Source organism: Cottoperca gobio, unplaced genomic scaffold, assembly GCF_900634415.1.
Source record: "Cottoperca gobio unplaced genomic scaffold, fCotGob3.1 fCotGob3_316arrow_ctg1, whole genome shotgun sequence".
NCBI classification, from domain to species: Eukaryota; Metazoa; Chordata; class Actinopteri; order Perciformes; family Bovichtidae; genus Cottoperca; species Cottoperca gobio.
Genome location: NW_021166924.1, coordinates 10,276 through 37,393, shown reverse-complemented (window position 1 = coordinate 37,393; position 27,118 = coordinate 10,276). Strand labels below are relative to the sequence as shown.

General features: G+C 39.4%; 1 protein-coding gene across 1 annotated transcript; it reads left to right on the top strand.

Annotated features, from left to right (window-relative positions):
• Window positions 1–12,761: 12,761 nt before the first annotated feature.
• dpysl4 (dihydropyrimidinase like 4) lies at window positions 12,762–26,687 on the top strand. The gene is made up of 15 exons (XM_029427393.1): window positions 12,762–12,896; window positions 13,917–14,005; window positions 15,937–16,121; window positions 17,988–18,152; window positions 18,973–19,034; window positions 19,121–19,201; window positions 19,341–19,409; window positions 19,596–19,716; window positions 20,550–20,706; window positions 20,888–21,029; window positions 21,432–21,516; window positions 21,854–21,939; window positions 22,015–22,194; window positions 22,944–23,109; window positions 23,715–26,687. The coding sequence occupies exons 1-15, from the start codon at window positions 12,858–12,860 to the stop codon at window positions 23,804–23,806; spliced, it is 1,719 nt and encodes a 572-aa protein (XP_029283253.1). The 5' UTR covers window positions 12,762–12,857; the 3' UTR covers window positions 23,807–26,687.
• Window positions 26,688–27,118: the final 431 nt, after the last annotated feature.

Sequence of the window (27,118 nt, the reverse complement as noted above, 5' to 3'; positions counted from 1 at the left end):
TGAAAGGTCATAACTCATCATAACCTCGGCTACATGACTATAGTGAACGTTTACACCTGATGTCCACCACCACAACCTGATTGTTGATCCTTTATTCATTTTGAAAAAGGTTTGGTCACTTCTTCTCAGCGTAATATTTGTGTTTTGCCCACAGTGTGTAAAGGCCTTTGTGTTAATAAAACCTGTCTGTGGGTTAATGAAGCTTGATGAACGACAACGTTCAGTAAAGTGTTTGCTGAGTCACCTTGATGTTCACAAAGTAGAAACACAACACAACAGGATCATAACTTTATAAACTTTGTTCCGATTGGTGGAGGTCACCTGCAGACTGGAGGGGGGCCCACCTGCAGACCGGAGGGGGTCCAACACCAGCGAGTCGTTCAGCTTTACTCACAGCCTAGAGGTCACAGTCTGTTACCTGCAAACAGTTCACCTGAATCATCCCGGGACCAAACACTGAGGTCAGGAGTTCTAATCTGAAGAAGCATGAAGTTTGAGAAACCTTCGATTCAATAATATTTAATTATAAAGTAGTTCAGACAGATGGAGGAAAGTACGTCAGTTCTTTATAGAGCTGACGTCCTGGAGGATCATTTCAAAAAACAAAAATCTCCAAATATATTATATTATATATTTATTATAGATAAATGTTTTACTCCCAGAGATAATCAGCACATGTTATATTGAAATGACTATCCGATCAAATTAAATGGAAATCTGAAAAAAGAAAGGGAATTAAATAAAAGTACAGAAAATAATCAAGACTTAATATTTTGGTTAATTTTCAAATCATATTAGTGTTTGTTCTTTATCATTAGAGTTAAAATGAAGCTTTTAAGCTTTTATCTCCAGCTGTATATGTATTTAAGATAAATCACTTTCCACCAATTTGTTGTTTCCATATCGAATTCCTTTTGTTTTTATTCTTTATGATTATCTTTGCTGATGAGTACAAAGAAGATTTATTTACCATTAAATGTGAATGATCTCCCATGTTAAACTGAAGCAGCTTCAACGTGATGAATCTGGTTTTTTAAAAGCTGCTGCTGTACTTTTATTATTCCAGATGATATTTTTCTATCTGCTGTGAACTCACAGAACATTCGCAGAGTCGGTAGTTTGGTTATTATTTGACCTATTATTTATTTATACTTGCAGGAGTCTGATGGATTGTGATGTGGTTCAGCTGTACCTAATAAAGTGACACAAAGCATTAAAACTGTCAGGTTTATATTGATATAAAATATAGTTCATCATGTACAGTATGTACTCCGTGTAGTAAGTACTGGGTACAATGCAAAATGACTATATATATATATATATATATTATATATATCCATCCATCCATCCATCGTCTACCGCTTATCCGGGATCGGGTCGCGGGGGCAGCAGCTCCAGTAAGGAACCCCAATCTTTCCTTCTCCGGGCCACATCCTCCAGCTCCGACTGGGGGATCCTGAGGCGTTCCCAGGCCAGTGAGGAGATATAATCTCTCCACCGAGTCCTGGGTCTTCCCCAGGGTCTCCTCCCAGCTGGACGTGCCTGGAACACCTCCCTAGGGACACCGCAATATATATATATATATATATATATATATATATATGTATATAAAAAAATCACAATCACAAATTATACATTTGTCACAGTGTGCTTTACAGACTGTACAGGTTACGACACCCTCTGTCCTTGGACCCTCTGTCCTTACACCCTCTGTCCTTACACCCTCTGTCCTTAGACCCTCTGTCCTTACACCCTCTGTCCTCAGACCCTCTGTCCTTAGACCCTCGCATCGCACAAGGAAAAACTTCCTAAGAGTAACCTCATAATTAAAGGGGGAAAAAATGGAAGAAACCTCAGGGAGAGCAACTGAGGAGGGATCCCTCTCCCAGGACGGACAGACGTGCAGTAGATGTCGTGTGTACAGGATAAACAACATAGTACAAATACAACATTTGACAGAAAATGATGTTGTGTTGAAAAAGAGAAAGTTTGGATGAATCCAGGAAAATGTCAAAAAGGCTTCCCGGTGTCCAGCAGGGGCAGCCACGATTCATGATCCTGACGTAAACTTTATCAGTGGCAACCTGCCACATGATACACAGAAACTCCGGGGATCATACCCTGGATGATGAGTTAGTAACATACATTTACATAAATGCATACAGATAGAGAGGGAGAAGAAGAGAGGGAGGAAAGGAGAGAGGAAGAGAGCAGGGAGGTGTCCCCCGGCAGTCTAAGCCTATAGCAGCATAACTAGGGGCTAATCCAGGGCAAACCTGAGCCAGCCCTAACTATAAGCTTTACCAGAGAGGAAAGTCTTTTGCCGTCTCTTAAATGTGGAGAGTGTGTCTGCCTCCCGAACACAAACTGGAAGCTGGTTCCACTGGAGAGGAGCTTGATAGCTGAAGGCTCTGGCTCCCATTGTACTCTTGGAGACTCTAGGAACTACAAGTAACCCTGCAGTCTGGGAGCGCAATGCTCTAGTTGGGTTATAAGGTACTATGAGATCTTTAAGATATGCTGGAGCCTGACGATTAATTGCTTTGTAAGTCAGGAGAAGGATTTTGAATTCTATTCTGTATTTTACCGGGAGCCAGTGCAGAGCAGCTAATACAGGAGTAATATGATCCCGTTTCCTAGTTCTTGTCAATACACGTGCCGCTGCATTTTGGATCAACCGAAGAGTCTTAAGCGACTTTTTGGGAAAACCTGATAACAATGAGTTGCAGTAATCCAGCCTTGAAGTAACAAATGCATGGACTAGTTTTTCTGCATCATTTTGAGACAGGATGTGTCTTATTTTTGCAATGTTACGTAGATGAAAGAAGGCAGTCCTTGAGATTTGTTTTATGTGGGAGTTAAACGACAGATCCTTATCAAAGATGACGCCAAGATTCCTTACAGTGGTGCTGTAGGCCAAATTAATGCCATCCAGAGCTTCTATGTCATTAGAAAATGCATTTCGGAGGAGTTTAGGGCCAAGTATAATAACTTCAGTTTTGTCTGTGTTTAACATCAAGAAGTTGCTAGACATCCAAGTTATTATGTCCTTAAGGCATGCTTGAAGTTTAGCCAATTGATTGGTTTAATTGTTAGATATAATTGGGTATCATCCGCATAGCAATGAAAGTTTATAGAGTGGTTCCTTATAATATTGCCCAAAGGAAGCATATATAAGATGAATAGAATCGTTCCAAGTACAGAACCCTACGGAACTCCAAAACTGACTTTGGCTGTAATGGAGGATTTATCGTTAACACATACAAATTGAGATCGCTCAGATAAATAGGACTTGAACCAGCTTAGTGCGGTTCCTTTTATGCCAACACAATGTTCCAGTCTCTGTAGTAGAATGTCATGATCAACAGTGTGGAAAGCAGCACTGAGGTCTAACAAGACGAGAACAGAGACAAGTCCTTTGTCTGATGCCAGAAACCTGGGGTTGTTCTTATGTTCTTCTATTAAGGAAGAGTAATAAGCTGCTCTGGCATTACGGAGAGCCTTCTTATACGTTTTAAGATGATCTAACCAGACTAAACGAGATTCTTCCAGTTTAGTGGAACGCCATTTACTTTCAAGATTTCTCGACTTTTGTTTTAGTTTGCGGATTTGTAAATTAAGCCATGGAACTTTCTTTTTCTATTTTATGATCTTCTTCTTTAGAGGAGCGACAGAGTCGAGTGTTATTCGCAGTGAGGCTGCAGCGCTATCAACAAGATGATTAATTTGGGAGGGACTAAAGTTAGTATTGGAGTCCTCCATTATATTGATATTGAGTCCTGGTATTGAATCAAGTGCTGATGGAATCACTTCCTTAAATTTAGTCACAGCACTTTCAGATAAACATCGAGCGTAGGATGTTCTGCCTGCTGGCTTGTAGTCCAGTAACAGGACTTCAAAAGTTATTAAAAAATGGTCTGATAAAAGAGGATTATGTGGACACACTGATAAACTTTCAATTTCAACACCATATCCCAGAACAAGGTCCAGAGTGTGGTTTAAACAGTGAGTTGGTTCATGTACATTTTGACTGAACCCAATTGAATCTAATATTGAGATAAATGCATTATTAAGGCTGTCACTATCAACATCCACATGAATATTAAAGTCACCTACAATAATTACTTTATCTGTTTTAAGGACTAAACTTGATAAAAATTCTGAGAATTCAGATAGAAATTCAGAATACGGACCAGGAGGGCGGTACACAGTAACAAATAAAACTGGCTTTATTGTTTTCCATGTTGGGTTTGAGAGCGTAAGAACAAGGCTTTCAAAAGAGTTATAGTTTAGTTTAAGTTTAGGATTGATCAAGAGGTTTGAGTCAAATATGGCCGCAGCTCCACCTCCTCTGAGCCTCGAGGAATGTGAGAATTAATATGACCAGGTGGAGTGGATTAATTTAGACAGGTTTCAGTGAGACAAAATAAATCAATCTTATTATCTGATATTAAATCATTTACCAATCCAGATTTCGTTGATAAAGATCTGATGTTTAAGAGCCCACATTTAATTTTTCGATTTAGTTGCACTTTTGCAGCAGTGGTGTTTATTTTAATTATGTTTTCATGTATAACTCCTCTTCTGTTAACCATAGATTTTATTAGTTTCAGTGGTCGTGGGGCAGACACAGTCACGATGGGGATTTGAGTGGGTGTCCTGGTCTCAACTCTGGGTTGTCATGGATTGGGTCCACTAATAAACTTTGTAATATTATTGGATATGAGATCTGCTCCAGCTAAAGTAGGATGGATGCCGTCACTCCTAATCAGACCAGGTCTTCCCCAGATAGATGACAGGTAATTAGCCGATGTGATCAAGAATATAACAACATTAACTGGGTCAAGCTGGAGCTGCCAAAGTATGCTACCAGCAACACAGAAACATTAACAACCGGAAATGACCGACTTACCGTAAACACACTCTAGGTATATATATATATATATATATATATATATATATATATATATATATATATATATATAATAATGTGCATATAGAGTATATAACACTGTTTATATATAATATTGTACATATATAACAATGTGTATATACAGTATATAATACTGAGTATAAATAATACTATGTATATAATACTGTGAATATATTACTGTATTTATATATTAATAACATGTACATAATACTCTATATATAATACTGTATAGAAATAATACAGTATATATATATAATACTGTATATATAATACAATGTATATAATACTGTGTATATATAATACTGTATATATAATACTGTTTATTTAATACTGTTTATATAGTACTGTGTATATATATAATACTGTGTATATAATACTGTATATATAATACTGATAATATATAATACTGTGTATATATAATATTATGTATATATAATACCGTGTATATAATACTGTATAAATATAATACCATATGTATAATACCATATATATATAATACTGTATATATAATACTGTGTATATATAATATTATTTATTAAACACTGAGTAAATACAGTATTTAATATTGTGTATATAAAGTATATAAAAGTGTTTATATATAATACTGTATATATAATACTTTGTGTTTATAATACTGAGTAATATATATAATACTGTCTATACTCAGTATTATATGTATATACAGTATTATATATAAACAGATGATATATATACTCAGTATTTTATATACTCAGTATTATACATACTCAGTATTATTTATACTCAGTATTATATTTATACTCAATATTATACATACTCAATATTATTTATACTCAGTAATATATACACTCAGTATTATATGTATGCTCAGTATTATACATACTCAGTATTATTTATAACCAGTATTATATATATTCAGTATCATTTATACTCAGTATTATATATACTCAGTATTATATGTATGCTCAGTACTATATGTATACTCAGTATTATATATACTCAGTATTATATGTATGCTCAGTATTATATGTATACTCAGTATTATACATACTCAGTATTATTTATACTCAGCATTATATATACTCAGTATTATATGTATACTCAGTATTATAAATACTCAGTATTATATGTATGCTCAGTATTATATGTATACTCATTATTATATACACTCAGTATTATATGTATGCTCAGTATTATATGCATACTCAGTATTATATGTATGCTCAGTATTATATACACTCAGTATTATATGTATGCTCAGTATTATATGTATACTCAGTATTGTACATAATCAGTATTATTTATACTCAGTATTATATACACTCAGTATTATATGTATAATAAGTATTATATATATTCAGTATTATACATACTAAGTATTATATATATATATATATATACAGTATTATATATAAACAGTATTATATATACTCAGTATTTTATATACTTAGTATTATACATACTCAGTATTATTTATACTCAGTATTATATATACTCAGTATTATATATACTCAGTATTATTTATACTCAGTATTATATATACTCAGTATTATATATACTCAGTATTATATGTATCCTCTGTATTATATGTATAGTCAGTATTATATGTATGCTCAGTAGTATATGTATGCTCAGTATTATATGTATAGTCAGTATTATACATACTCAGTATTTTTTATACTCAGTATTATATACACTCAGTATTATATGCATACTCAGTATTATATGTATGAAGAGAGGGGCGGAGCTGTCGACTGATCACCATCTGGTGGTGAGTTGGATCAAGGGGTGGGGAAGACTCTGGACAGACCTGGTAAACCCAAACGGGTAGTGCGGGTGAACTGGGAACATCTGGAGGAAGACCCTGTCCTGGGGATCTTTAACTCACACCTCCGGCGGAGCTTTTCAGCTATCCCTGTGGAGGTTGGGGGCATTGAACCTGAGTGGGCGATGTTCGAAACCTCTATTGCTGAAGCTGCGGTGATGAGCTGTGGTCTCAAGGTCTTAGATGCCTCAAGGGGCGGTAACCCTCGAACACCGTGGTGGACCCCGGTGGTCAGGGAAGCCGTCCGACTGAAGAAGGAGTCCTTCCGGGTTATGTTATCCGGGAGGACGACGGAAACAGTTGCAGGGTATCGAAGGACAAGAAGGGCGGCAGCTTCTGCCATGTCAGAGGCAAAGCAGCGGGTGTGGGAGAAGTTCGGAGAAGCTATGGAGAAGGACTTTCGGTCGGCACCAAGGTGCTTCTGGAAAACCATCCGGCACCTCAGGAGGGGGAAGCGAGGAACCATCCAAGCTGTGTTCAGAAAGGGTGGGACCCTGTTGACTTCAACTGAGAAGGTTATCGGCCGCTGGAAGGAGCACTTTGAGGAACTCCCGAATCCGACTAACACGCCCTCTATGGTTGAGGCAGAGCTGGAAGCTGATGGGGGATCATCGTCAATTTCCCTGATGGAAGTCACTGAGGTAGTCAAACAACTCCACAGTGGCAAAGCCGCAGGGGTTGATGAGATCCGTCCAGAAATGCTGAAGGCTTTGGGTGTTGAGGGGCTGTCTTGGTTGACACGCCTCGTCAACATTGCGTGGAAGTCTGGGACAGTGCCTAGGGGTTGGCAGACCGGGGTGGTGGTTCCCCTATTTAAAAAGGGGGACCAGAGAGTGTGTGCCAACTACAGGGGTATCACACTTCTCAGCCTCCCTGGTAAAGTCTACTCCAAGGTACTGGAAAGGAAGGTTCTGCCGGTAGTCGAACCTCTGATTGAAGAGGAACAATGCAAGCAAGAGTTGTGTCCGGATACTCGGCAGTAAGTCGGACTCGTTTCCCGTGAATGTTGGCCTCCGACAGGGCTGCGCTTTATCACCAATCCTGTTCGTGATTTTCATGGATAGGATATCGAGGCGTAGTCGTGGAGGAGAGGGGTTGCAGTTCGGTGACCTGAGGATCTCATCGCTGCTCGTTGCAGATGATGTGGTCCTTATGGCATCATCGGTCTGTGACCTTCAACAGTCACTGGATCGGTTCGCAGCCGAGTGTGCAGCGGTTGGGATGAGGATCAGCACCTCCAAATCTGAGGCCATGACTCTCAGCAGGAAACCGGTGGATTGCCAACTCCGGGTAGGGAATGAGCCATTACCCCAAGTGAAGGAGTTCAAGTACCTCGGGGTCTTGTTCGCGAGTGAGGGGATAATGGAGCGAGAGATTGGCCGGAGAATCGGAGCAGCGGGGGCGGTATTACAGTCACTTTACTGCACCGTTGTGACGAAAAGAGAGCTGAGCCAGAAGGCAAAGCTCTCAATATACCGGTCGATCTTCGTTCCTACCCTCACCTATGGTCATGAAGGCTGGGTCATGACCGAAAGAACGAGATCACGGGTACAAGCGGCCGAAATAGGTTTTCTCAGACGGGTGGCTGACGTCTCCCTTAGAGATAGGGTGAGAAGCTCAGCCATCCGTGAGAGACTCGGAGTAGAGCCGCTGCTCCTTTACGTTGAAAGGAGCCAGTTGAGGTGGTTCGGGCATCTAGTAAGGATGCCACCTGGGCGCCTCCCTAGGGAGGTGTTCCAGGCACGTCCAGCTGGGAGGAGACCCGATCCTGGATAAGCGGTAGACGATGGATGGATGGAGTATTATACATACTCAGTATTATATATACTCAGTGTTATATGCATGCTCAGTATTATATGCATACTCAGTATTATATGTATACTCAGTATTATACATAATCAGTATTATTTATAGTCAGTATTATATACACGCAGTGTTATATTTATACTCAATATTATACATACTCAGTATTATTTATACTCAGCAATATTTACACTCAGTATTATATGTATACTCAGTATTATACATACTCAGTATTATTTCTAATCAGTATTATACATACTCAGTATCATTTATACTCAGTATTATATATACCGGTACTCAGTATTATATATAAGCAGTATTATATATACTCAGTATTGTATATGCTCAGTATTATATGTATACTCAGTATTATACATACTCAGTATTATATGTATACTCAGTATTATACATACTCAGTATTGTATATGCTCAGTATTATATGTATACTCAGTATTATACATACTCAGTATTATATACACAGTATTATATATACTCAGTATTAAATGTATACTCAGTATTATACATACTCAGTATTATTTATACTCAGTGTTATATGAATGCTCAGTATTATATGTATACTCAGTATTATATGTATGCTCAGTTCTATATGTATGCTCAGTATTGTATGTATAATCAGTATTATACATACTTAGTATTATTTATAATCAGTATTATATATACTCAGTATTATATGTATACTCAGTATTATATATATTCAGTATTATACATACTAAGTATTATATGTATACTCAGTATTATATATATACAGTATTATAGATAAACAGTATTATATATACTCAGTATTTTATATACTCAGTATTATACATACTCAGTATTATATGTATGCTCAGTATTATATGTATACTCAGTATAATACATACTCAGTATTTTTTATACTCAGTATTTTATACACTCAGTATTATATGTATGCTCAGTATTATATGTATACTCAGTATTATATATACTCAGTATTATATGTATACTCATTATTATATACACAGTATTATATATACTCAGTATTAAATGTATACTCAGTATTATGTATACAGTATTATATATACTCAGTATTAAATGTATACTCAGTATTATATATACAGTATTAAATGTATACTCAGTATTATATATACAGTATTATATATACTCAGTATTAAATGTATACTCAGTATTATATATACTCAGTATTAAATGTATACTCAGTATTATATATACAGTATTAAATGTATACTCAGTATTATATATACAGTATTATATATACAGTGTTATATATATAAAAAAGTCACCACTTGGATTTAACTCAGCAGATCAGTCAGAACTTCCATTGGATAATTCCTGCAGTGATTAATATGTTTCTGATGGCAACAAGTTATTTAACCCAAGCTGATGCAGTGAGGAGCTTCTGATTTCTTAAACAGCCATGTCGGAAGACGCATCTGTGGTCGTGGAAAGATGTGAATCAGTTTCAGAAGGGTCAAAGTATTGGTCTGCATCAAGTAAAGAAAACAACTAAGCAGATTTCTGAAACTACTAAAATCAGGTTAAGAACTGTCCAACGCATTATTTAAACCTGGAAGGATCGTGGTGAACCATCATCTTCAGGAAGAAATGTGGTCGTAAAGAACTTGTGAATGATGGTGATCAGAGATCACTTAAACGTTTGGTGGAATCATATCGTAAGAAATCAACAGTGAAAGTAATAGTGAAAGTAAGAATATTTCCACAGCACAACGTGAGGGGAACTGAAGGGATGGTGACTAAACAGCTGTAAATCCATAAGAAAACTGATCAGTGAGGCTGATCAGAAGAAAAGGCTTCAATTAGTTCAGGAGAATAAAGATCAGACTCTGGAACAAGAAGAAGGTCATGTGGTCGGATGATTCCAGATTGACCCTGTTCCAGAGTGATGGAGGAAGTGATGCACAATCATGCCTCGTGCCTCTCTCATCATCAATACAAGATCTTGGTGGAAATGTAATGCAACTCAGGACGGAAATAAATGTTGTGACATTGTAGAAGCTTATCGAAACGATGCCACGGCGAATGCCTATTGTACTCAAAACTAAAGCAACAAAATATTTTAGTGTGCAACTTTTTTTTTGGACAGGCAGTGTATATACTCAGTATTGTTACAGTGTGACTGTGAGATTCATTCAGACAGGAAGTGACTTGTTATATCTTTAGTGATAGTGAAGTACAGATTAGGGTTTGGGGGGAGAGAGGAGGGGGACGACATACAGCAGAGGGTTAGGGTCGGACTTGCACCACGGGCCGCTGTGGAGGAAGTGACTTTTTAGATTAAAACATGAGAGCTTTATGTTAACATGAAAACACAGACTTTGTTACGGTCCACTGAGTGGGTGTGTTTGTGTGTGTGTGTGTGTGTGTGTGTGTGTGTGTGTGTGTGTGTGTGTGCGTGTGCGTGTGTGTGTAGATAAAATAGATGTGACAGGCAAAGAAATCCAGTTCAGACTGCAAAGCATCAGCAGTAATGAGCACTGACCTGTGTGTGTGTGTGTGTGTGTGTGTGTGTGTGTGTGTGTGTGTGTGTGTGTGTGTGTGTGTGTGTGTGTGTGTGTGTGTGTGTGTGTCGTTAGACCTGAATCACACTTGTGGTTCCTAAACTAAATAAGACCAAAAGAAAGTGATATATATATATATATATATAATATCAAAGTGTGATATTTGAGATTTAAAAACATAAATATCTTTATTTAGGGATGTATTCAGGTATGAACAGATACTGGACAAAATTACTGGATCGTATGTCTTAAAAACGTATAATTATTTTCGATCCATTCGCATAAACTCTCCGTCAACAACTGTGATCGAGTGTTGAGTTTCATCCAGTGTTTCACACTGAACTCAAATCTTTTGTTATTCTAAATGTCATATGAGCACGGCAGCTGTCAAATGATGATGATGATGTCACATCAATGTTTATTATGACCTAAAAACATAACATCCAATACTTTAATGTTTATTATATGTATGACTTAGAAAACAAAACATAAAATACTTTAATGTTTATTATATGGACTATCTATGACTACACCTCTCACAGCTCATTTTCTCTCTTGTTTTTCCTCTCCTAGTTTGAGGTCACAGTTCCTCCCCTCCTCCATGGCCTCCTTTTCTTCCTCCGTCTCCTCGTCTTATCATTATTTGCCTGAGATCTTCAGCCAACCCTCCTTCTCCTCCTCTCTTCCTCCTCTCTTTCACCTCTCTTCCTCGTCTTATCTCTTCTCAGATCAGATCTCTCTGTGATGTCTGAGAGGAGGTTTTCTCAGGAGGACGACTGCTCCTCTTTGCTTTCCCGACTGGGCTCGGATTCTCCTCGTCCTCGGATGAAGTATGGAGGCATGTTCTGCAGCGTCGAGGGAGCTTTCGAAAACAAAACCCTAAACTTTGAGTCGTTCAGTCCGCAGACGCAGCGAGGCCGAGCTGCTCGAACCCGAACCGACGGCCATGATGGAGGAGGAGGAGGAGGGCAGACAGTGGTGTTTCCATCCGGACATGCCCAGGAAAACTACAGCAAGAGAGAGGTTAACAAGACTTATAATACTAAAGCAGTTGGTGATTGAGTCCTTGATATTTAGCTAATTTAAAAACAAGAATTGAAATATTTGTAAGTATCATAAATTCAGATTTAGTGGTGAAAAAATTGTGTTTTCCGATTATAAACTTCAAAGTTTAGTTAAAAATAAAAAGAGAGAGAGAGAGAGAGATGAAAAGTTCTGTCTAAAAAATGGCATATAAGCAATTGTATGCCATTCAGTTCTATCAATGTGATGCTTTAAAGTCACAAGTGCATTGCCAATAACCCTAACCCATAAAGTAAAAATAAACGTATAATAAATATATGTATATATACACATGTATATATATGTGTATATATATATGTATATATATATGTATATATATATATATATATATATATATATATATATATATATATATATATATATATATATATATATATATAAACAGACAACAATGTGGAAACATTAAATGTTCCGTTGAGGCACCAGATTTAAATAATATGTTTCAATACTTTTAGTATTTTAAGAATTTTCCTGATTATACCTCTTAAACTACTTAATTTATTTTAGTACAAAGTTGGAACATAAGGTGCTTAACAGTTTGTGCATGTTGACTTCAATCAGAACAAAGCACATACAGTGTTAGTGTAGAGGATTTTATTTTGAAACTCTATACTGCAAGGTGTGACGTCAGAGCTGACGGCAGCAACAATAGCAGACTGTGTGTGTGCTTGTGTTTGAGCCTGTGTATAAGAGAGAGCGGATCAATCAGCCGATCAGGATGTCGTTTCAGAACAAGAAGAGCAGCTCAAGACCTGCGGTAGGTTTAACCGGGCCGAGCCGAGCTGGGTTACCCGGGATAACAGGCACAATGCGGCCGGTGATACTGCAGCTCTGCCTGTCAATCACCGGCCGCCTGCTGCTGCCTGCAGCCGCTGCAGAGCCGCTCGGCCCGGTCTTGTCTGATCGTAAAGAGGCGGTGAAGTGAAGCTGAGATATTCTTTGAATACATTATTTTATATGAGACGATGAATAATACTTCTTTATGTTTTATGCACGCAATGGTTCACACATTTTATTTCCTCCATTTCCCCACGATAACCGCTTCACGACCTGTTTATTTAATTATCTCCAAATAACAAATGTTAACAAAACTTTCTTCAGATAATAATTCATTCAAGAGACCGAGAAAATTAATGAATAATTTGTTATTTCGAGGTAATGAGATAAATAATTTAGGATTAGGTCTGTTTATGTGTTCTTATGTATTGTGTTTTTTATTGTTATGTCTGGTCTTGATCCCAGAAGACAATCTTCTCCCATGGGAGACATTAAGAGTGTAACTGGTGGTCAGGGTTCCAAATAAAACACAAGGTTGTGAGTTTAATCCCAGGTGTGAAAGGGGGCGGGGCTTGTGTATGGGTGGGGCATAGCTGCACCAATCAGAATCAGAATTCCTTAATTAGTCCCACAATGGGGAAATTTACATTGTTACAGCAAAAGAAGATATGTAGTAAAGTGTCAATTAAATGATAATTAAATTAAATAAAAACTAATATAAGTACAAAGTGGTTGAGGAGTTTATAAAAAGTGAATATAATTGGATTCTTATTAATGTCAGGTTTGGTGCAGATCGGAGAACATTGAGTGAAGATACAGCCACTTCCTGTTTTGTGGCTTTACACAAGAACTCCAAAGTTTCGGTGATTTGTTAGAACATGTCATTTTTATTGGATTTAATAAAAAGCTGGGACCCTGTGATGCTGTGGTTTAATATCGGCTGTTTAAAGCTTTTAATATTCAAACTGTTTTACCCAGCAGCCTCTCTGTCTGTCTCCAGGGCGATCGTCTGATCATCAAAGGAGGAAAGATCGTCAATGATGACCAGTCGTTCTACGCTGACGTCTACGTCGAGGACGGGACCATTAAGTACATTTATTTACATTTATAATATGAATTATTAATTATTGTTCACTTGACCGCACACACATGTTTCTGACTTCCTGTTGTGTGTCCTGATCACACACATGACTTCCTGACCACAGGACTTCCTGACCACACACATGACTTCCTGTCTTGCTTCCTGACCACACACATGACTTCCTGTTATGTGTCCTGACCACACTCAGGACTTCCTGACCACACACATGACTTCTTGTCTTGCTTCCTGACCAAACACATGACCTCCTGTTGTGTGTCCTGAATACACGCATGATTTCCCGATGTGTGTCCTAACCGCACACATGACTTCCTGTTGTGTGTCCTGACCACAAACATGACTTCTTGCTGTTTGTCCTGACCACACACAACTTCCTGTCTTGCTTCCTGGCCACACACATGACTTCTTGTCTTGCTTCCTGACCAAACACATGACCTCCTGTTGTGTGTCCTGAACACACACATGACTTCCTGTCTTGCTTCCTGACCACACACATGACTTCCTGACCACACACATGACTTCTTGTCTTGCTTCCTGACCAAACACATGACCTCCTGTTGTGTGTCCTGACCACGCACATGACTTCCCGTTGTGTGTCCTGACCACACACGTGACTTCCTCTCTTGCTACCTGATCACACACATGACTTCCTGATGTATGTAACCACACACGTGACTTCCTCTCTTGCTTCCTGATCACACACATGACTTTCTGTTGTGTGTCCTGACCACACAAAGGACTTCCTGACCACAGGACTTCCTGACCACACACATGACTTCCTGTCTTGCTTCCTGACCACACACATGACTTCCTGTTATGTGTCCTGACCACACACAGGACTTCCTGACCACACACATGACTTCTTGTCTTGCTTCCTGACCAAACACATGACCTCCTGTTGTGTGTCCTGAATACACGCATGATTTCCCGATGTGTGTCCTAACCGCACACATGACTTCCTGTTGTGTGTCCTGACCACAAACATGACTTCTTGCTGTTTGTCCTGACCACACACAACTTCCTGTCTTGCTTCCTGGCCACACACATGACTTCTTGTCTTGCTTCCTGACCAAACACATGACCTCCTGTTGTGTGTCCTGAACACACACATGACTTCCTGTCTTGCTTCCTGACCACACACATGACTTCCTGACCACACACATGACTTCTTGTCTTGCTTCCTGACCAAACACATGACCTCCTTTTGTGTGTCCTGACCACGCACATGACTTCCCGTTGTGTGTCCTGACCACGCACGTGACTTCCTCTCTTGCTTCCTGATCACACGCATGACTTTCTGTTGTGTGTCCTCATCACACATATGACTTCCTGATGTGTGACCTAACCGCACACATGACTTCCTGTCTTGCTTCCTGACCACAAACATGACTTCTTGTCTTGCTTCCTGACCACACACATGACTTCTTGTTGTGTGTCCTGACCAGACACGACTTTTTGTTGTGTGTCCTGACCACGCACATGACTTCCTTTCTTACTTTCTGACCACACACATGACTTCCTGATGTGTGTCCTAACCGCATGCATGACTTCCTGTTGTGTCTCCTAACGACACACATGACTTCCTGATGTGTGTCCTAACCGCACACATTACTTCCTGATGTGTGTCCTAACCGCACACATGACTTCCTGATGTGTGTCCTAACCGCACACATGACTTCCTGTTGTGTCTCCTGACCACACACATGACTTCCTGTTGTGTGTCCTGACCACACACGACTTCCTGTTGTGTGTCCTGACCACACACATGACTTCTTGCTGTTTGTCCTGACCACACACATGACTTCTTGTTGTTTGTCCTGACCACACACATGACTTCCTATTGTGTATTCTGACCACACACATGACTTCCTGTTTTGTGTCCTGACCACACACATGACTTCCTGTCTTGCTTCCTGATCAGACAGATCGGGGAGAATCTAATCGTCCCGTCCGGCGGGAGGACGGTGGACGCGTACGGTCAGCTCGTGATACCCGGAGGCGTCGACGCTAACACCAACTTGCACACTCCTCAGAAAGGCCTGAACCCAGCCGACGACCTCTACCAGGGAACCAGAGCCGCCGTGTCCGGAGGAACCACCACCATCTGTGAGAATCTAACATCATGATAGAACAGTGGTTCCCAAACTTTCTGTGGCCAAGGCACACCAAAGACCAAGCCAAAATCTCAAGGCACACCTGTGTTCATATCCGGGCAAAATCCCCTCTATAACACATAGTATCAGTGTTATCACTCTGTGAACATTTATTTAGCCTTGTGTCTTGGGGAAATTCTGTCCTCCGGGCCAGAGAGAAGGATTGGATTCCCTCCACAGACACTTTCTTTAAATTACTGTTTAAAATCTAGTCTAACTCAGACTTTTTAATGTAATACTTAGTCAAAAAAAGAAGATCACTTGAGAAGTTCAAAGTTAGATACAAGTAGTTGACAAGTTGATTATATTTGAATATTACACATTTTAAATATATATATATATATATATAAACACAAACCATATACTACAATTATGTACTAATAAAACCTATTACAAACACACTCTATTAAACGCATAATAATAAAACCTGCTACAACACTAGTCCTTGTAAGAAGCTATTCTCCTTCACACTAGCAGAGAGCCTTTGATGTGTCACACTCTAATATTTCCCACTATGTGCAAATGGCTAAAACGGGTTCGCTTTGACAGATTTCTTTTTTATGATTGTTTTATTTATATTTAGGCCAAAGCATATAATACCTATTGTTTCTATATTGTGAAATAAGTGTGTAGGACAAAGTACCTATAAAGTACAGTGCTTCCCTGCGCCACGCACGGACCTCATCCAGCCCAGGCAGCACACCGCAGAGCAGTAAACCTAGGGGAAACACTGAAGTAAATAAAAAATCATTCATAACCTTGTGTACAGATAAATGCCATAGGTCTAATTGTTTCAAAATCCCACGGCACACCAGTATTTGTCTCACGGCACACCATTTGGGAACCACTGATGGAAGATAAAAACCGACGTTTTATTTTATCACATATTTTGCGATATGGAGAAACCACAAAGTTTCAGTTTTTGGTCAACATCCCATCTGAAATATTTCTGTACTGCTGACGCTGCGTTTCTTTCTCTACTCCTGGGCGTTCTTCTCTGCTGTGGTTGTTTGATAAATGGATGAAGAAGAATTATGTTTGGCTGTGCGTGAAGAGCCTGCAGGTCCCTCCGGCTTTACCCTCTGAAACCAGAACAGTTTCAGGACGGTTGTTGCTCCGGTCACATATTCTGTCTGCTGTTACAGCAGGTAGAGCGGTGGTTCGATCCCCCCTGCGGTGTCTTTGGGCAAGATACTGAAGCCCAGATTTCTACCGAAGGCCAACAGTGTGTGATTGTTTGATTCTCCTGATGAGCACCTTGTATGGTTGTCTGTGTATGAATGTGTGTGATGAGTGAATGTAGAGGAGCTTTGAGCGGTCGCAAACATTAGAAAAGAAAAGACATTGTAGTCCATCAATGTTCGTCACACATGATGAGTTCAAGGATCGTCCGACCATCAGATGATAATATCAGTTTTTATAAATGGTGTCATTTTGGCGGGTTTTTTAAGAACGTTGTTTTTGCCGGCAGGTTTTGGGATTCAGAGTGAATGATTTTCCATCAGTCAGACTTCTCTTGGAGATCAGTCCAAAGGTTTTCCTTTTGCATGAAGTAGCAACTGAGTCGTAGGATGTGTTTGAATGTGTATTTGCCTCATCGCATGTCCCAAGATTTGACTCTTATCGCACATAATATATATTATTTATATAACATGTTTATATTATGTATATAGACATAATATATATTATGTATACATTATGTATATAGACATAATATATATTATGTATATAATATGTATATATTATGTATATCGTGCAGCCCGATCATTAACAACTCCTCAGTCCGAGCAGCAGTCATAACATGATGTTGTGTTCACAGTGGATCACGTGCTGGTGGAGCCGGGTACTAGTTTACTGACAGCGTTCGATCAGTGGAGGGAGACGGCGGAGCAGAGGGCGTGCTGCGACTTCTCTCTACACCTGGACATTGCTCGCTGGCATGAAGGGCTGTACGAGGAGATGGAGACACTCGTCAAAGACCAAGGTCAGAGGTCGGGTTAATGACCGCCACTGAAGACAATAAATGTTCAGGAACATTTCCTGCATGGGAGAGCGGGGGTCGATATCCAGGAACAGCTGTATGTCATTTTCCCGCCTCAATACCTTGTCACAACATAATAAAAATAATAATAATAATAATAATAAAATAATAATAATAATACATTTTATTTGTAAAGCGCCTTTCCAAGCTAAAAGCAATCTCAAGGCGCTACTACATTTCAGGGAAAATGTTGGTACAGCAATGTGTGAATGAAAGCAGTAGCATCCTAGGGACGAGCGTAAAGAGTTACGTCTGTCTGACTAAAGATGGGCAAACCAATCACAAGACTGGTCACAGCTTTCAATCCCGATTTGTTTGCGTTTAAACATTAAATATTAAATAAATGACAAAAACATTGGTAGCTCCCTGCCTCCATGTTTCTGCAAATAATAAGAGACGTCTTTGTGCAGGAACATCCGGCCTCTTCTTCTGTGGTTTTTTATGACCCCCCTCTCCATCTACTCCTGAAATGTTCCTCAATGCAGTGAAAGTCAGCAGCAACGCGTAAAAACCAGACATAACCAGAGATGATGTGGGAGGAGCCTTTAGCTTCCAGCTAGTTCCAGAATACATTTACTATACATACATTAAAACAGACTGATTCATTTTGTGTAATCAACTGTATTTATAAACTGATATTAATATTTTATTTAATATTATGTACAGGAGTGGACGTATAAAGTGACATGAACAAAAATGACCTCAGTAAAGGTACTTAAATTTAAATCTACACCTGGTGTGAACTGTAGTCTTTGGGTTCCAGGTGTGAACTCCTTCCTGTTCTTCATGGCCTACAAAGACAAATACCAGAGCTCCGACTCTCAGGTGAACTATGGTTAAACTGTTGTTGTTGTTTGTTTGTCAGGGTAAGTACACATCAAAGTTTTCTCTTTCTGTTCTCATGATTTTAGCTCTACGAAGCATTTGGGGTCCTCCGGGATCTTGGAGCCATTGCTCAGGTCCACGCTGAGAATGGAGACATCATTGATGAGGTAATAATACATCCGTAAAGTAAAGTAAGGTAAACTAAAGTAAGGTAAGGTAAAATGAAGGAACACAGAGGACAAGCATCAACTGAAGGTTAATTTTCTTCATATGTTTGCATTGAATTTAAACTGGTTTGTGTTTCAGGAACAGAAGAGGCTTCTCTGTCTCGGCATCACTGGACCTGAAGGACATGTTTTTTCTCACCCTGAGGAGGTACACACACCTGTAACACACCTGTAATTACAACACACCTGTAATTAACTTATAACACCTGTAACACACCTGTAATTACACCTGTAATTAACCTGTAACACATCTGTAAACATCATCATATAAAGTTCCACCAGGTGGCGTCAGGTAGTCGTGTGCATTACTGATGACGGTCACGTTGTGCTACAGGTGGAGACGGAGGCGGTGTTTCGGGCTGTCACCATCGCCAAACAGACTAACTGTCCACTATACGTTACCAAGGTGATGAGCAAATCTGCTGCTGACATCATCGCCAAAGCCAGGAAGAAAGGTGACATCATCATGAGGTTCAGATTAAACTGTACATTTAAAAATGGCTACCACTGACGCGGTCTGCCAGTCCACAGGTTCTGTCCCACAAGACATTAAAGAGTTAACCAGGACAGTCCAAAAACATCCAGAGGTTTCAGATTCTCAGGGTTAATCACTTGGTTCAGGACATCCTCAAAATGTTTCACTTCTCCTCCTAAGTCATGTCAGGTTGGTCAAAGCCTCTTTCAGACTGAGAGTCTTATCTGAAGACCACTGAAGCTGCAGTCCTTCTGACCTCCTGATATCTGTCTGCTGATTCTTCAGCGTGATGGCCTCCTTGTTGGGCACCAACTGGTTCTTCTGACCTCAAAGCAGCTCCAAGATTGACACTCTGTTTGGTCAAAGACCCGCAGTTGCAAACACACCTTTTGGGTGTTTGCAACTGTGGGATGCAAAGCAGATCTTTCCCATCAATGCAAAGATGCAAATTCACACCAACCACTGCAAATAGATACTCCCATTGCCTGTTAAGGGCTAATATTCGCAAGTTATAAAATAAAAAAAATAAAAAAACAATACAGCGGCCATAGTCGTGAGAGTGATGCGAGGCGAAAATCTGTTTTGTGTCTGGTCTGAACACACTTCCCAGCCATCAGACCATCCCAGGTTTTCCCTATTCTGGCCGAGGGGCTGCTGCTATGTTGCTGTTCCATTAAGGTTCTTTAAATCGCTTTGTCTGGGAACCAGTTTGCATTGGGAGATCCTACCAGGGGCTACTGTCCCAAACAACTCAGCTCCCGGGGTCTCTCAAAGACCTTAACTACGATAAGGTCTTCTTCTTTCTGTCCTCAGGTATAGTGGTGTACGGGGAGCCAATCACAGCCAGCCTGGCCACTGACGGCTCTCACTATTGGTCCAAAGACTGGGCCACAGCGGCTGCCTTCGTCATGAGCCCGCCTCTAAACCCCAATCCTTCCACTCCACAATACCTGACCTCCCTGTTAGCATGGTTAGTAGATGACCTCCCTGTTAGCATGGTTAGTACCTGATATCCATGTTAGCATGTTTAGTAGCTGACCTCCCTTTTAGCATGGTGAGTGCCTGACCTCCATGTTAGCATGGTTAGTACCTGAACTTCATGTTAGCATACTTGGTATGACTCTAGCCTCACCTTCCACTTTTTCTCCCAGTGGTGACCTCCAGGTGACGTCCAGCGCTCAGGCAAGCTTCTCCACAGCTCAGAAAGCCGTCGGTAAAGATGACTTCACACTGATTCCAGAGGGCACCAACGGAATTGAGGAGAGGATGTCTGTGGTGTGGGACAGAGCTGTGGTGAGCCCTCCAGCAACAAGACATGAAGACATTCATTGTGTTCACATGAACAACAGACAAAAGGAAACAAAAATGTCTAGCAGCACACAATGTCATTCTTTATTTAGCCGGCATATCACTCATCTTAATAAACATAGATAATATTATGTAGATAATATACAGTAAATTCATTGAAGTCTTCCAAGACACGCTGAACGGTACCTTTTTTTCTAAACAGATGTCAACTAAAGACCAGGACATTGCAGACGACAAGCTCCTTCTCCTTCTTCTGTTAAACAGTTTTTATCTGAATCAAGGCTCTAAGGATAGAGAGTGTATTATTGAGTTATATAAATGTATGTAAACTCTAAAATGTTCTTCAAAAGCATTAAACATGATGAACTCCACATCTTTATTTTGCAGTTAACAGGAAAGATGGATGAGAACGAGTTTGTCGCAGTAACGAGCACCAACGCTGCTAAACTCTTCAACATTTACCCGCGCAAAGGTAGGAGATAAAAAATGATTCAAACAGCTACAGATAAAGTAAAACCTGAAGTATACCATATTCATGCAAAGATCCAGCAGCAGTTATGTTACTCGGACATGTGTAATTGATGCTCAGATATATGATAATAATATGTAATAGTAATATAATCCTATATATATATATATATATATATATATATATATATATATATATATATATATATATAGTTAACATATAGTTAATATATATATATATATATATATATATATTTATATATATATATAGTTTATATATATATATATATATAGTGTATATATATATATATATATAAATAATAATAGTGTCCTGTGTTCAGGGAGGATCGCAGTTGGGTCGGATGCTGATATCGTCATCTGGAATCCAAAAGAAACCAGAACTGTTTCTGCAAAGACTCACAACCTGGTAACAACATATCAATCTGACCATCACTGTTGAAATTTCTCCGACACAAACTGACCGAGCTGCCTGTCTGTGCAGACTCTGGAGATAAACATCCTAGAGGGATTAGAGCTTCGAGGCGTGGCGTCGGTGGTGATCAGCGGCGGGCGAGTCGTTCTGGAGGACGGAAAACTGAACGTGACTGAAGGTTCAGGACGCTTCATCCCCAGGAAGGCTTTCCCCGACGCCGTCTACAAGAGGATCAGAGCCCGCAGCAGGGTAACTGGACTACTTGTAACCATCTGACCTACTGATTAATTAGTAACCATCTGAACTACTGGTTAACTAGTAACCACCTGACCTACCGGTCAACTAGTAACCATCTGACCTACTGGTTAACTAGTAACGACATGACCTACTGGTTAACTATTAACCACCTAAACTACTGGTTAACTAGTAACCATCTGACCTACTGGTTAACTATTAACCACCTAAACTACTGGTTAACTAGTAACCATCTGACCTACTGGTTAACTAGTAACCATCTGAACTACTGGTTAACTAGTAACCACCTGACCTACCGGTCAACTAGTAACCATCTGACCTACTGGTTAACTAGTAACGACATGACCTACTGGTTAACTATTAACCACCTAAACTACTGGTTAACTAGTAACCATCTGACCTACTGGTTAACTATTAACCACCTAAACTACTGGTTAATTAGTAACCATCTGACCTACTGGTTAACTAGTAACCATCTGAACTACTGGTTAACTAGTAACCACCTGACCTACTGGTCAACTAGTAACCATCTGACCTACTGGTTAACTAGTAACGACATGACCTACTGGTTAACTAGTAACGACATGACCTACTGGTTAACTATTAACCACCTAAACTACTGGTTAACTAGTAACCATCTGACCTACTGGTTAACTAGTAACCACCTGACCTACTGGTTAACTCTGGCCTGATCGGTCCCTATGGAATCAGTATTTCTCAGATCTTTTGTCTCCTCGTCTCAGATGGCTGAGGCTCGTGGTGTCCCCCGTGGAAACTACGATGGTCCGATCCATGATGTCATCAGTATGACTAAATCGGTCCTAGCCACTCCGACCACCAGGGGCACCCCGTGTCCGAAAGCCCAGGCCAACCTCCGAAACCTCCACCAATCAGGATTCACGCTGGCAGGTAGTTTTGGGGAGCCGCTGCACACACAGTGACTTGAGACTTGACTTAAGACTCATCCTCAAAAGACTTCAGACTCTAATTGAACTCGAGAATAATATTTAATCCTCTTTTATCTTTTTGGCACAATAAGATGAGGTAAATGTCTCATGAGCTGAATATCATTCCCTCCTTTATTATCATGCGTAACCTTACGCCTGCAGATACAACACCGTTGCAATTTGTCATAACCGCTGGCAATAATTACGGGCGGTTAGCTAACATATTTAGCTTGCTATTAGCTATTGTAGCTAGGCGATGTTATCTTGGTTAGATAGGAGTTTGCTGAATATTTTGAAAATACTGTATGAGTTTTTGATTTCTGGTGTTGTGATAATTTTCAGTAAAAAAGGTTGATTTCCCGAATCTAAGCAGAACAGATGGCATGCAGCAGATAATACACACATCAGACTTCAGACTTGTACACACACACACAGACATACATACACAGACACACAGACACCCACACACACACACACGTGCAGTAATACAGTATTTCAGTTAATACATGCAGCAGCTGAGAGTTGCAGTTAAAGACTAAAACATAATTCCGATCTTCTTCTACACAGGAAGTCAGATTGACGACCACATACCTCGTCGCTCTGCTCAGAAGATTGTGGCGCCGCCTGGTGGACGATCCAACATTATATCCTTATCTTAAACAAGAAGAATCAAACAAACAAAATACTGATGTGTCACCTTTACTACAACTAGTACTACGTCATACAACAGTACTTACGACTGCACAACAACCCTGCAGCTTGTACTGGATAGATAGCAGTACTAAGCTCTGCTGAATCCTACAATAATGGTGCATCAACTAACCTCTGCAACTAAACAACTAGTTATTACAATAATTATACTTCAACAGCCAACTAGTACTCAATTATAAATCAATGCTACACAAATACTACTAAACCCTGCCCCCCTGCTGAACAATGGTACATCTCACCAGTACTAAACCCTACAATCATCTTATTTAAAGTAGTACTGAATATTACAACTTGGCAATGCGATACAAAAAGTACTTTGTCCTACAACTAGCACTTAATCATATTAGAGTAATGCTTTGACTAATACAAAGCCTAAAACATATACTAAATCCTAAATAATGTTATTTTAACTACAACCTCACAACTACTCTCAATAACAGTAGTACTTCAAATAGCACTGAACCCTAACTAACAAGTAATACAGCAATCTACAAATACTACGAAGCCCTGCAACTATTTACTGAATCCTACATTCACGGCACTTTAACGAGTACAGGAAGTTACTGGTGTGGTTCTGAAGTCCTTTACATAGCGGGGGGGGGGGGTTTGAACAGATTCAGCTTGTTCTCTGTTTAACTGTTAGTTTCAAACGCTCTGACTGGTAAACAGTTACAGTGTATATGTGCAGGGCTTTTATTGTGAAAGGTAAGAAGGAAGGTGTAATGTTATTTTATAATCCTCATAACCTCCTCATAACTTCAGTTACTCGACTAGTGAACGTTTACACCTGATTGTTGATCCTTTATTCACAGGGAGAAACGTGTGTAATATTCACTGCCTGTGACAGTTCAGAAGAAGAATTACGTGCATATTAAAATGCCCCCGCTGTGTAAAGGCCTTTAGAGTCGGTCATCTGAAGTACTCTTTAAATGTGTACTCAACGTGTCGTAAAGCTCATCACTTCATCATGTTCTGTGTCTCCCAGTGCGCAATGATAAACGTAGTAGCAGTAGTAGTTATAGTATTAGTATTAGTAGCAGCAGTAGTAGTATTAGTAGCAGTAGCAGTAGTATGATCCCAGTAAATACTTCCTGCTCCTTCAGTTCTCTTCCATTAACCGTGCAGACGTGTTCACATCATCAGACTTCTGCAGACACAGCGGATCTAAAACAAGACCATGACTGTTTTCTCCGTTAAAGCTGAAACCTGCTGATGGTTGAAACATCTGTTTCCAGATGTTTTATTGACAACATACTTCTTCCATTCTTTTTCATAAATACATTCTTGTCATTGTAAATTGAATTCACTGTAGTCATTACTCATACATTAAGGTCAATATTACCATTAGGTCCGTAATATTTCATGTATATCTAATGCAAGGTCCTTTATAATGTTATTGTTCCACTCTTGTACCACTTTTAATCTCACTCTGTATCACTATGGGACCATTATAATCATATAAATCTGTATTGTTCTGTAGTAGAGTAATGTGTTTCTATTAACTGATTAAGTCTGGGCTGACGCATTTTTTAATTCACTGATAATGTTCATTTTAGTTATTGAAACCGTAAACAGTTTTTCTCTGAATGCAAAAGCAGAAATACTCTTTCCGACGAACATCATTAGACTTTTTGTGAACTTTAAAACATTAACTGACTATAAATGGTGCTAATGAATCGAGTAGTAGCCTGCAAGTAGCAATCCTTTCAATACCGCCCCCTACAGGATGTTAGAAATATCTAAAACAAACTGACATTGGCACAAAACATAAAAAAACTGCTCTGACCATGGACGTATTGTGAGAACTGGATACTAGACTCCAAAATGGCTGCCATTCATTTCTATTTACATTTATTCACAAGGCGCATTAGCCAAAACATTTTTGAGATTTGAGGTTTTCTTCTGTGTTGTGCGGCTCGCTGCACATACTTGTTAGTGTTTTTGCAAACTGGTAAACCAAGTGAGCAATTTGGTAGATTTAACTTCATGGCCTCAGCCACAACTGTAAAACAAGCAGCTTCATGTTGGTGATTAATCATTTCTGATTAAAGTTTTGAGGATACCTTTGCATGTCCCACAGATTCTTATCTTTAAACTGACCTTTAAGTTTAAAGAGACTGGTAGCTCACCAACAATCCCTGCTAGGTTTACCAATGTGTACACTAAGTTTACTTTCAACTCTATAATACATCCATGGTCTGACTCAGCTGTTAAAGGGTCAACAACACCTTCCATGACCTCTGACTGTAAAGGAACAACCCCCCCCCCCCCTTCTTGCTGTAAGACCTCTGAAGGGATTTTTAACAGTGACTTCATTTGATACCATGATCATTTTGTATTTTTTACAGTTTTTGTATCCTGGCAGTGTTAGCATCAGTGATTGTAGAACTCACATACCGTGAGCCATGTTGGTGCCAAGATGCAATAGTAACAACATATTGATGAAATTGCATTTTGTGTCCTTAAAATAATTGTTGGATATTTACATTTTTATCACTCTCATGTCTGTACAGTAAATATGAGGCTGCAGCCAGCAGCTGGTTAGCTTAGCTTAGCATAATGACTAGAAACAGCTGGTGTCATCATGGCGTCCTTATCAAACACTCCAAAATGGCGGCTGTGTCCTGCAGGCTGAACTGTTTCTCTGTCCTCACAGATGCACTCGAGCCAACATGGATGACAGGAAGTCTTTGTGTACGCAGTGGTCATGTGCAGAATTGGCAGTGTTCCCATGGCGACGGTGCATCTGTGGTTGTTGTTGTTGTTGTTGTTGTTGTTCCTGTAGTGAATGTAAAACTGAGCTGCATTAATAAACTGTGAAGAGAAACACGGCAGAGTGAGATGTCAGTTTTTATACATCACTGTCTAACGTGTCTCCATGATTCAGCTCAACTCTACAGAATAATATGCAGAATAAAGAGGGCTGGTTTCACTAAAGGATTGTAAATGTGACTAAATTAAATGCACCTTTACCTGCTGCCAACAGTGTGTTGCTGCTCCTGTGATATTTGCACATATTCCAATTAAGTAATATGTAGACATTCGGCATCATTTAATTTTCAACATATTGCTGTTTTTTCACATTACAAGCTGATGATTTACAATATTTACAAGATATGCATGTTATATATATTTGATTTTTCATAGATGATAGATAGATAGATAGATACTTTATTTATCTGGAGGGAAATTCAGGCATCCAGTAGCTTAAAACATTTACACAATTAAAAAATTACCCATCTACCCCCCACCCCTTTCGC